The sequence below is a fragment of the Mobula birostris genome, chromosome 1 (assembly GCF_030028105.1).
Source record: "Mobula birostris isolate sMobBir1 chromosome 1, sMobBir1.hap1, whole genome shotgun sequence".
Classification (NCBI taxonomy): Eukaryota; Metazoa; Chordata; class Chondrichthyes; order Myliobatiformes; family Myliobatidae; genus Mobula; species Mobula birostris.
In genome coordinates, this window is record NC_092370.1 from 66,530,922 (window position 1) to 66,543,018 (window position 12,097).

The following is a 12,097-nucleotide window of genomic DNA, read 5'->3' on the forward strand; positions in this document are numbered from 1 at the left end:
CAGCGTAGGTATAGCATTCCTGATGGAAGTGTACAGGAATTGGACACCTATCATAAAAATGAGACCACTGGTGTTAGGGAACTTAGTGATCGAGAACATGTGAAGTGTCATGATGTAGGTGGAGTTGGAAGGAAAACAAAATGGAGTCGAGGTGTGCAAACAGTGGAGCAGGAGCAGGCAGAGATAGTGGGACTACCCAGCCAGTCATGTTTGTGTATCTCAGGTAGGAGTTGGAAATGAGCAGTGCGGGGTAGTGGAACTGAGTTTAGTGGCAGTGAATGAGAGACCTCCAGAGTGAATGAGGTTGGTGGTGGTGCAGGAGACAGTAGTCTGATGCAGCTTATTGAGCCCTTTTCAAGGTAAAAGGAGGTGTCGGAGAGTTGCCACCTGGCTTCAGCAAGGTAGAGGTCAGATTGCTGCGGAGAGAGCAGAAGGCAGTGCGTTCAGAGGGCACGGGATTCAAATTGGACGGGACTACTGAAGTCAAGACAGTTGATGTCTCATCTGCAGTTAGAGATGAAAATATCTGGAATGGACTGCAGACCAGAGTAGAGTGTCCAAATAAAAGAGAAAGGTTGAAGATGGGAGAAGGCATCATCGGTGCGGAGTGGGGAAATCAAAGAAGTAAGCTTGTGCGGGTGGGTAAAGCCAAGACCCTTGCTGCGTAGAAAACATTCTGCTTCAAGAGGGGAAGGCCAGAAGGGGGCGGTGAAAACACAGTAGGGATTTGAACTAGGGTAAGTGGAGGTTAGAGGAGAGGGGAGGATTGGAGTGTTCGGGGAAAGTGGGGTGGGAGGAAAATGGGATCTCACAGGAATGAAGGGGGAACAAAAAGTAGAGCGGAGCCTGAGAGACCAGGGGAGTACTGGTGGGAGAAGAGCCTTAGGACCAGAGGCAGTGAGAAAGTTCTCATTGCCTATAAAAATATTTTTTAAATCTAGATATTAGCAAAATGAACAAATGATGCAGAACTTTATGCATTTTTTGGTATGAAAGCAGAAAATTCTCATATCCTCCTGTTAGTACTCTTTTCAGGTAAAACACATAGAGAGAAAAGCAATATTTGAACTTCATGACCTCTCATGAGAATTGTCAAAAATTAGAGTATAAACAAGTATTAAAGTACAGAAGCATTAAAACTAGTTAAAGGAGGGAAGGACCAAGTTATCAAAACACTATTTAAATTTTTGTAGGCTTTTTCAAGGTCCTTTACAAATAAAGTTTACTTACTTGTAATGCAGAAAGCAGCAGCCAATTTGAGCACACCTGGCTTCTATAAAAGATTAAAGCAAAAACCAGTGAGATGTTCAAAATTGCTGGAGTCAATCAATGCTCCATATGATATCCATATGAATCAACCAGTGGATAAGTTCGTATCGAGCTATTCCAGAGGGGATGCTGCAGCATAATCTTACACTCAGTGGAGTACTTGCTGCGGGGCACCTGTGCTGCACTCTTGGATTCTACATGGAGTCCAACAGCACAGTATCAGTTTCCTAGTTCAGATGAAACTGCTGCTGCATAGCTCCATGCCCATCATAACAAATGGGAGAAATCAGCTGCTGAAAGTGCGATTTCATTTAATTAATTTCCTTTAAATGTTTTGTGCTTATGAATGTTTCATTTTAGAATTTGTATTTTTAAAAGGTCTTCATGCTTTTGAAATATTAAAGACATTCCAGAATATTCAATTGCAGTGACCGCATTGATGATCAGTCAGCCTTTCAAGTGAGCTGACCAGATGTGTAGAAAATCTACCACTAAAGCTGTACCGTGTTCTGATTGTCCTATTGAAACTGTTCTCTGGAACACACTGGAAGAAATGGTATGGTCCAGCACAAAAGATCAGTAATGCTGGGACAGTGGAAGTTCAGCCACCCAAAATTTTGTGAAATGATTCATTAAGAACAGTTATTTCTGAAAAAGGATCTAGTGCTTTCCTGGTGTATATGATGAATAAACTCTTCTCGTGCTTCAAGCCGGGTACAGGTATCAATTATAACTGACGTTTCAATGACAAACTCTACCATCTTCTTCAGGGATGATGCCTGGGCATGTCTACTCCAGTGGTATTTGTACCCCTGTCTTTCGTCCCTCCTGGTTTGTTAGTCCTAATTCAATCAGGTTTCCTCTCTCCCACCTTATTTACAATTAATTCCAGATCTTACTTAGAGTGAAACCTTAGCTTTTGTTAAAATTCTTTTCTTTTAGTTCTTCAATAGCTTCCTTTACCAGGTACTGTATCCCAAAAGCCATATGCCGTCAAGTTCAATCATGCCCAGGCATCATCCCTGAAGAAGATAGCAGTTTGTTGTCAAACCATCAGTTATAATCGATACCTGTACCCATTTTGAAACCTGAGAAGGGTTTATTTATAGTTATTTTTGTTTTTGAGGATTTAGTAAATTAAGGAGAGAATTTTAAAGTCAGAGGGAAAAGTTGGGGGTTATTTTGTGCAGATATTAGATATAAGACAGAAGCAAAGTTAATAATAACCTCTATTAAAATGTAGTGGATAAATAATTCAAACAGAAGCCCATATGGAAGTTAAAGGAGAAGGAAAAGCATATGACACTCTTTGGAACTTCTGAGCTAATTAAAGTTTTGGCTGAGAAAAGAATTACCTTGTGTATTAGATTAAATTCTTAACACTCACCATCTTGATTTTTCCATGCTTGAGTTGTATTTTTCTAATTAAAAGTTTTTTCAAAATGTATACGACCTATTTGTTAACAAAGCTGCTATGCTTCCAGAAAGTGAATATCTTGAATATTTAAGCAAAGTAAATTCAGTATTCAAAACATTCTGATTTTAAAATGCATGAATGCTTTTATATTACAGGATCATGAATGAGGGAAGCTTTGACATCCATTTTCCTGCAGTCCCCTCATCCAAGATTTAATTGTTCTTTGTTAAATTATTGTGGGTTTTGTCTTAATACCATACCATGTGTTTATCCCTCTGTATGGATAACTTTCTGATATTACTCTTAACTTTTACTTTTAGTAATTTGGAACTGTATTCTATTGTTTACTTTGAGTTTTTTAAAATAAAAACACTAGTAGGTGGAGCAGGCATTGGCTATGTGGTGCCTCAGGCCTGCTGTCTGCCATTCATTGAGGAAAGCTGACCTCATCTACACCTGAACTCCACTCTGCTGCCAGTTTCCTGTAATCTCTGACTTCCTATATTTTAAAAATCTTTACCTCAGCTTTGAATACATTCTCTGATTTGTCCTCTGCAATTGTCTGTGTTAGAGATCTTCTGAAATAAAAAATTCTCTAAATGCCGAATACTTGTTTACTCTACAATTGGAGTCATGTTCTCAGCATCTACATGGTAAAGCCCCTTAAAAAAATTTCACATATCTTTTGCATATCATATGCCTTTTTGTTGCTCAAGATTAAATTCAGTGCTGGCTAAAGGGATAGTAATTCATATTTTTAAATTAGGATCAAATATTTCTAACTACTAATACAACTGAACCTAATTCTCTCTGTTTACTTAGAGTAGATCTTTGCAAATTGACACTGAGGAACTTTGTGGTAATATGTAAAAAAAAATTAATTTTAATCAAAAGAATCTATATTATAAGAAGCTGTTATATAATAATTGTAATAGTGTACCAAAATATATCAGCTAATATCAACCAATAGAAGTTTAAATCTCAATATTCAGGCTACATTCTGTTCTTGGAGCTTCAAGTTGCTTGGAAAAATATGATGGTATGCAATGCAAAATAGTTAGTATTTCTGCCTTGACTTCAAGGGTAAATTATTTTGAACAAAAATTTTGAGGTACCTGCAAGAGGAATTAACAATACCTTTATCTGTATAATGTTTTCTTAAATACAGGTAAAAAGTGGATTTGATCATGTGACTACAGAGCTAGCAAACAATAACCAGGCACTTGCTCAATCACAGCAGAAGGAAAAACAATTGGGGACATTGGTTCAGGAATTGACCACAATGGTGAAAGAGCAGAAAGTAAAGATAGCAGAGTTGGCAAAATCCAAACATGAAACAATTTTGGAACTCAAGGTAAAGTAGACTCTGAATAGTTTGAGATATTCATCAGATATTGAAAATAATGGAATTGAGATGCGTTTGCATTGGTAGTATCTTGTACTCACCCTTCCATTTTTTTATGATGAAAGAAGATGCATTTAATAATTTTGTTCATGTACCCTCTGTAATATATTGCAGAACAGGTTAATTGCTCTTGAAATAGCATAGAAACAGGTCCTTCAGACCATCTAGTCATGTAAACATTTAAATTGCCTACCTAAATTGACCTGCACTGGGACCGGGGCCAGACTTTAAGCAGGGCTGCAGCCCAGGGGCCAGAGCTGCAGAGGGGCCCAAAATAGGTAGCTATCATCATGGCAGACAAAAAAAAATACGAGAGTGGAGCACAGAAAAGAAACAAGAAAAAGAGGACCGTGAGAAAGAAGCATTAAAAAAAGACATTGAAATTGACAGAATTTTTTAGACCTGTTCTCGATGATGCAGCAGTACCATCGCTCTTGTCACAGTCTGAGACCGGTGGACAAGTGGAGACTGTTCAGCAGCTAGCGCTAGCACTAGCGTTAGCACAGGACCACCGTCCTTGCCACAGTCAGTAGCTAACTGGCTTTAGTGACTAGAGAGCATGAAAATAGCGAACACCACAGGAAAACGATACTGACCTACGTTACACTAGTGTCTGACAGCGGAAGAATAGATACAGAACTGCAAAAACAGTTCGAGTCAGTGTGTGTCTACTGGACCGACGTATTGAGAAGAGTGGTGGCGGTTGTGAAGTTTTTGGTCGAGAGGGGACTGGCTATCCAAGGCTCCAGTGCCATACATGGCAGGCCTGATAACGGCAACTACATGGGCACTCTAGAGGTAATAAGTGAGTTTGACCCGTTTTTGAAGGCGCACATACAGAAATTTGGAAATGCAGGATCGGGCACCCCTTCACATCTTTCACATAAAACATGTGAGGAGTTTATTGAGCTCATGACCGATTGACTTCTGTCAGAGATCATCAGTGAAGTCGAAATGGCCAAATACTTTTCTATTAGTATCGATTCATGCACAGATGTTGCACACGTAGATCAGCTCACATTCATTTTACATTATGTGTCAACTGATCGAAACATTCAGGAACGATTCTTACGATTTCTACCCATTGAGAGCCACACGGGGGAGGCTTTATGTGAGTCTGTGCTCAAAGTTTCAGGAGCGATGAAGATTGACATAAGCAACTGCAGGGGGCAGTGCTATGACAATGCTGCAAATATGTCTGGTGCATACAAAGGCTTACACTCCCGCATCAAGGAAATCAATCCACTTACTGAGTGGGTTCCATGTGCAGCGCACACTCTGAGTCTCGTTGGAATCAACAGTGTCAACTGTTGTGTTGAAATTGCTGATTTTTTTCAGCTTCCTGCAGAATATGTTCAACTTCTGCTCCAAGTCAACTTCTAGGTGGAAGGTGGTGACTGCAGGACTTCAACCTAATGTGAACAAGCGCATTGAAACTCTGAAGTCTCTCTCTAGTACTAGATGGGCTGCATACGCAGAAGCCACACAGGCATTGTGCGGAAATTATGCCAATATTCAAGATCCGTTAAAGAACATTGCAGATGACATTAATCAGAATGTGGCAACTAGAAATGAAGCAAGGTCACTAAACAAAAAAAATAGACAAGCTTGAGATAGCTTTTCTGAGCAAATTGTGGCATTGCAGTCTTCAGCGCTTTGAAAGAGCAAGTGTTGCATTGCAATCTGTAGATCTAGACCTGTGTAATGCTATGGATTTGGTGAGATCACTACGGGGATACATAGCAAGCCTGCGTGATCAATTTGGTACTTTTGAGACCCAAGCTAAAACTATGTCTCCAACAGTCTCACAAGTGTACAAAGAAGACACCCAACGAAAAGGAAAACGTAAAGCCGTTCTGGGTGAATCCACAACAGCTAATGTTGGCTTGTCAGCCAGAGAAAAATTCTTAGCTACTGTTTTTTTTGGTCGTGATGGATAAATTACTTGCAGAAATTGATTGCAGATTTGCATCATATAATGACCTTAACAACACACTTGGCATCTGAAACAGTATCCCTTCTCTCTCTGTACAAGATCTGCACAAGAGAGCATCTGATCTCCAAAGCAGATATTCAGCTGACCTGGAGTTAGACTATGTGGAGGAGATTGTCCATTTCAGGGAATTTGTAAGTGGCAAAGATATTTCATCTGCAACAGAGCTTTTATGCTTCCTCAGAGAAAAAAAACTTGCAGGTCATCTTCCAAATTGTAAGCATTGCTTTGAGGCTTTACCTGACTCTCTCTGTCACAAATGCAAGTGGTGGGCGATCTTTCTCCGAGCTCAAGCCAGTGAAGAATAGGCTCAGATCCACAATAGGACAGGACAGGCCAAATCATCTGACTCTGATGTCACTTGAAAGTGATCTTGTTCGGAAACTGGATTTTAGTGATCTGATCAAGGACTTTGCTGCAAAGAAATCCAGAAGAAGTAGGTTTTAATTTTGAAAAACAAGCATCTGACTTTGTAAATATCTAGGCTTATGTGTCAGTACTGTTCCTGTTTTTGTGACAATAGGCTAATAGTTGACTGTTTACAAACCTAGTAAGTAACAAGTGGTCTTTACTCTGCAAGCCACACAGCTCAGCAATAGGTTATTATGTGCTAGATCTCATTTTTCAAAAAGATTGTTGGAGTATTGTCAAGTTTCCTAGTTTGCCATAATGCCATCTCACTTGGCCTTTTTGTCTCTCATTTCCATTTTGCTTTCTCAGAACACACGGTTGAGAAAAATACCAGATAAAAATGCTTTGGCATTGTTTGAGAAATAAGGCCTATGGTATGTGCAGCAATAGCTAAATGAAGATTTAAGATTGGTTGGGTACATCATACTTCGTCTCCCTCATAACTTTACTAAGCCAACTAAGCCTAGGTCTATTTTTGAATGCTTTAGATACTGTCCTTCAAACTAAGAATCTGCATTACTTTCTGTCCTCCCTCTTAAGGCCTGTAAGTTTATAGCCTACGTATGGTACTAAACCAATGTCTTGGTCCACAGCTTTGATATTTAGACCAGTACAACCTTTGCTCTTGTTCTTGCCTTTTTTTGCTTGATACAGCAGTATTTTACGGTATCGGCAGGGGCCCACCAGGGCCTCCAGCCCAGGAGCTCCAGCCCCACTAAATCCAGCCTTGACTGGGACCACAGCCCTCTGTACCTCTACCATCCATGTACTTATCCAAACTTCACTTAAACATTGAAATTGAGCTCACATGCACCACTTGTGCTGGTAGCTTATTCCACACTCTCACAACCCTCTGAGTGAAGAAGTCTCTTCCATATTCCCCTTAAATATTTCACCTTTCATCACTAACCCATGACCTCTGGATGAAGTAGAACCCAACAGTGGAAAAAGCTTGCTTATATTTACCCTAACTGTACCCCTCATAATTTTGTATACCTTTATCAAATCCCCTCTCAATTTTCTACATTCTAAGGAATACAATCCTAACCTACTCAACCTTTCCTTATCATTCAGGTCCTCCAGACGCAGCAAATTTTCTCTCGTTGGTCCTACCAAAGTGCAACACCTGATAATAGTCTGCATTAAATTCCATCTGCCATTTTTTCAGCCCATTTTTCTAGTTGGTCTAGATTCCACTGTAAGCCATGTTAGCTGCCTTTGCTATCCACTGCACCCCCCAATCTTGGTGTCATCTGCAAATCTGCTGATCCGGTTAACCACATTATCATCTAGATCATTGATATGGATGAAAACAACACAGATTCAACACCAGTCCCCATAGCACACCACTAGTCACAGACCTCCAGTCAGAGAGGCAACTCTCTACTACCACACTCTGACCTCTCTCCCAAAGTCGCTGTCTAACCCAATGTACTACCTCATCTTGAATCCCAAGTGACTGAACTTTCCTGACCAACCTGCTAGGTGGAACCTTGTCAAATGCCTTGCTAAAGTCCATGTGGACAAAATCCACTGCCTTTCCTTCATCAGCTTTTCTAGTAACTTCCTCGAAAAACTCTGATTGATTAGACATGACCCACCATGCATGAAGCCATGCTGACTATCCTTAATCAGTCCGTGTCTATCCAAATACTTGTAAATCTGGTTCCTTAGAATACCTTCCAATAACCTGATGTCAGGCTCACCAGCCTATAATTTCCTGATTTATTTTTAGAGCCTTTCTTAAAACAGCAGAGCAATATTGGATATCCTCCAGTCATTAGGATGAATTTAATATCTCTGCTAGGGCCCCGGCAGTTTCTGCATTTGCCTCACACAGAAACACCTTGTCAGGCCCTGGGGATTTATCCACCTTAATTTGCCTCGAGAGAGAGCAAACAGCTCTGTAATCTGTTTAGGGTCCATGAAGTTGATGCCGCCTTGCCTCATTTCCTTGCCTCATAGAGTCTGGCTGCCTCCTGAGTGAATACAGATGAAAATAGTTCATTTCAGATTTCCCCATCTTTTTTGGCTCCACGCATGGATTACCATTCTGATATTCCAGATGACTAATTCTGTCCCTTGCAAACCTTTTGCTCTTAACATCTCTGTAGAATCCTTCAGGATTCTCCTTCACCTTGTCTGCTAAGACAACCTCATGCCTTTTAAGCCCTCCTGATATCTTTCGTGTTCTCTTTCATTTCTTGTACTCCATATGCACCTCTTTTGTTCCTACCTTCCTAGACCTGCTATACACCTTTTTTTTTCTTAATCAGGACCTCAGTATCTCTTGAAAACCAAAGTTCTATAAACCTGTTATCTTTACCTTTTATTCTGATGGGCGCATATAAGCTTTGCACTCTCAAAATTTCACTTTTGAAGGCCTTCCACGTAACCAAGTACACTTTTGCCAGAAAACAGCCTGTTCCATCCACACTTTCCAGATCCTTTCTGATACCATCAAAATTAGCCTTTCTCCAATTTAGAGTCCCATGCCGCAGATTAGACCTACCTTTTTGCATATTCACTTTGAAACTAATGGCATTTTGATTACTAAGTGTAAAGTGTTCCCCTACACAAACTTCTGTCTCATTCCCTAATAGCAGATCAAATGTCGCACACTCTCTAATTGGGACTTCTACATACTAATTAACGAAATTTTCTTGAATCCATTTGACAAACTGTATCCCATCTTCTTGTCCTTTTACAGCACAGGAGTCCCAGTCAATATATGGAAAATTAATATCACCTACAATAACAAACTTATGTTTCTTGCAACAGTCTACAATCTCTCTGCATAGTTGTTCCTCTAAATTCCTCAGACTGTTGGGTAATCTGTAATATAGCCCCATTAACTTGGTCATATCTTTCTTGGTTCAACCTGTAAGACCTCACTGGACGAGTCCTCCTGTCTGTCCTGACTGAGTACTGCAGTGACATTTTCCCTGGCTAGTAACGCCACCCCTCCTCCTCTAATCCCTCCCGCTCTATTGCGTCCAAAGCAATGGAACCCCGGAATATTGAATGCAAACACGAGGAAATCTGCAGATGCTGGAAATTCAAGCAAAATATTGAGCTGCCATTCCTGCCCCTCCTGAAAACAAATCTCACTAAGATAACTGTGCCGCTCCAAATAGCGCTATATGAAGTCATTCTTACCTTCGGTCATTAGGCTCTATAATGAGTCAACCTATACCTGGGGAAGTGATGACTCCCTCCTGTTAGACTGTTTGAAGTAACTTATTTTTTATTCTTTCTATTTCTCTTCTAATATTTATATATCTGTGCACTTTTAATGCTACTGTGGCACTGTAATTTCCTTTGGGATCAATGAAGCATCTATCTGTCTCTCTATCTAATAGCTAGAATATCATAATTCTGTATGTTGATCCATCCCCTAAGCTCACCTGCCTTTCCTACAATACTCCATGCATTGAAATATATTCTGCTCAGGACATTAGTCGCACCATACTCTACCTATTGGTTCCTGACTTTGTTTGAGTTTTAATAAAGATTCAAAGCACATTTATTGTCAAAGAATGTATAAGTTATACACCTTGAGATTTTGTCTGCTTACAGGCAGCCACAAAGCAAGAAATTTAAAAAAAATTAATTTAAAAAAATGACCAAAAACCACTGCACAGAGAAGGAAGCATTCCAAACCAGACTGAGTCCCCAGAGCAGCCAGTGTAGCCCCAAATCTCGGTCCCAGTTCATCACACCAGCGGAGTAAAAATGCACAGCAGCAGCATCAGTTCACAGCCTTGGCGCCACAGAGAGAAAATGAATGTTCATGGGAGAGCGAGCAAAATCAGCCCAACCCTTGCCTCCATTCCTGACCCTCAGGCTTCCAGTCTATCTGTGCTGGTGTTTAAGTTGTCCAAGCACTGGGTAGTGCCTCGCTCTAGGACCCTGACTATTCACCACAATTTGCTTCAGAAGAGATGCTATAAGTAATATTTTAGCCAAATCTCTTGCCTTACGTTCTACCAGTAAGCTGTCGCACATCTTCACGCGCCGTCTTAAACCAGAAGTTTAAGACATCTCTCTCTGTTGTCTGATTCACCTTGTTAACTGGTATTGTTTTTTCAATAAATTCTAAACTGAATTGTGTATATAAAACATTTATAAATACTTCCAGTCTTCCACTAAAATTCTGAATATTATAATTTTGTTTTACTAAAGCATATTTGGGAACATTCAAACTTTCTCAATCTGTTGTATTTGAATTACATGCATTTTAAAAATTGATCAACTTAAGTCTGGATTAAACTATATATTGTGCATGTGTTTTATTAATCACAATCTCTTCAATTTTAGAATAGATATCCGGTGTCTGGATTGTGTAGTAAGTAACAAAGTTTTGTCGTTCAGTATTGATCTTGAGGAAAGCTGACTCTTATTGGTGGTTTCCAGGCATCAGTTCAAGTGGATCTCAGTCGTTCAGCATAAAATGTTGTAAGACAGCTGTCGGTGCAGTTGAAAAATTCTTGTACTATCATATAAATATTGTGTGAAATACAGATTATAATGTATATGTGACTAAGGTAGAAGCTGAATTCTGAGGGGCTTGTAATTCACATATATAAACCACCCTATGAGCCTCAGTGTCCAACACATCATTTTCTGCAACTTCCGGCATCTTCAACGTGACCCTGCCATCAAACACATCTTGACTTCTCTCTACCGCCCACCCCCCCATTCTACACTTTTCACAGGGATCGTTCCCTCCACAATTGTGCAAGTGACTACACCTACCATTCACCTCCTCCTTCACCTCATTCAGGGCTCCAAGCAGTCCTTCCAGGTGAGGCAACACTTCACCTGCGAATCTGTTAGGGTATCCACAGTATCCAATATCCTGATGCGGCCTCCTCTACATTGGTGAGACCCAATTTAAATTGGGGGACTACTTTGTTGGGTATCTCCATTCCATTAGCCAAAAGTGTAATTTTCTGCTAGCCAACCATTATAATTCTTACCTCCATTCCCAGCTAATACCTCCCAGTTTCTTACTTCTTCTTTCACCCACCCACCTGGCTTCACCTACCACCTTCTAGCTTGTCCTTCCTCCCTTCCCCCCACATTATTCTGGCATCTTCCCCCTTCCTTTCCAGTCACAATGAAGGGTCTGAGCCGAAATGTTGACTGTTGATTCATTTCCATAGATTCTTCCTGACCCACTGAGTTCCTCCAGCATTTTGTGTTTGTTGCTGTGGATTTCCAGCATCTGCAGAATCTCTTGTGTTTATATAAATTTCAGTTATTTTTGGTACACTAGTAATTATGACCTAATGTATAATTTGAAAGTTCCCAGTTCACACAACCAAGCATTACAGTATTGCAAGATTTCAGAATAAGAATTGTTTATAACTGCCTCAAATTGTTGTCAATTCACTGACAGATTGTGATTACACTGGGGATGATTGTTAAACAATGTTGCCTGTGGAGGAACAGGGAATCATTGATGATAACACTGCAGGTGGATGCTTAACTGTACATCAAAAACCATATCATCCAATGACAATGAACAAAAATAGCTTCATGTGTATTTGCTTCAATGCAAGGTTGAGTCAGTTATCTAAAATTTTAACATGAGCAG

At 40.1% G+C, this 12,097-nt stretch overlaps 1 protein-coding gene across 3 annotated transcripts in view; it reads left to right on the forward strand.

Moving 5' to 3' along the window:
* The window catches only part of lrrcc1 (leucine rich repeat and coiled-coil centrosomal protein 1), a 127,057-nt gene that overhangs the window by 83,605 nt on the left and 31,355 nt on the right, over nucleotides 1–12,097 (forward strand). For all 3 annotated transcript variants that reach the window (XM_072256265.1, XM_072256274.1, XM_072256283.1), the window contains one exon: nucleotides 3,855–4,040. In XM_072256265.1, the coding sequence (XP_072112366.1) occupies nucleotides 3,855–4,040 (186 nt within the window). The remainder of the gene's footprint in view (nucleotides 1–3,854; nucleotides 4,041–12,097) is intronic.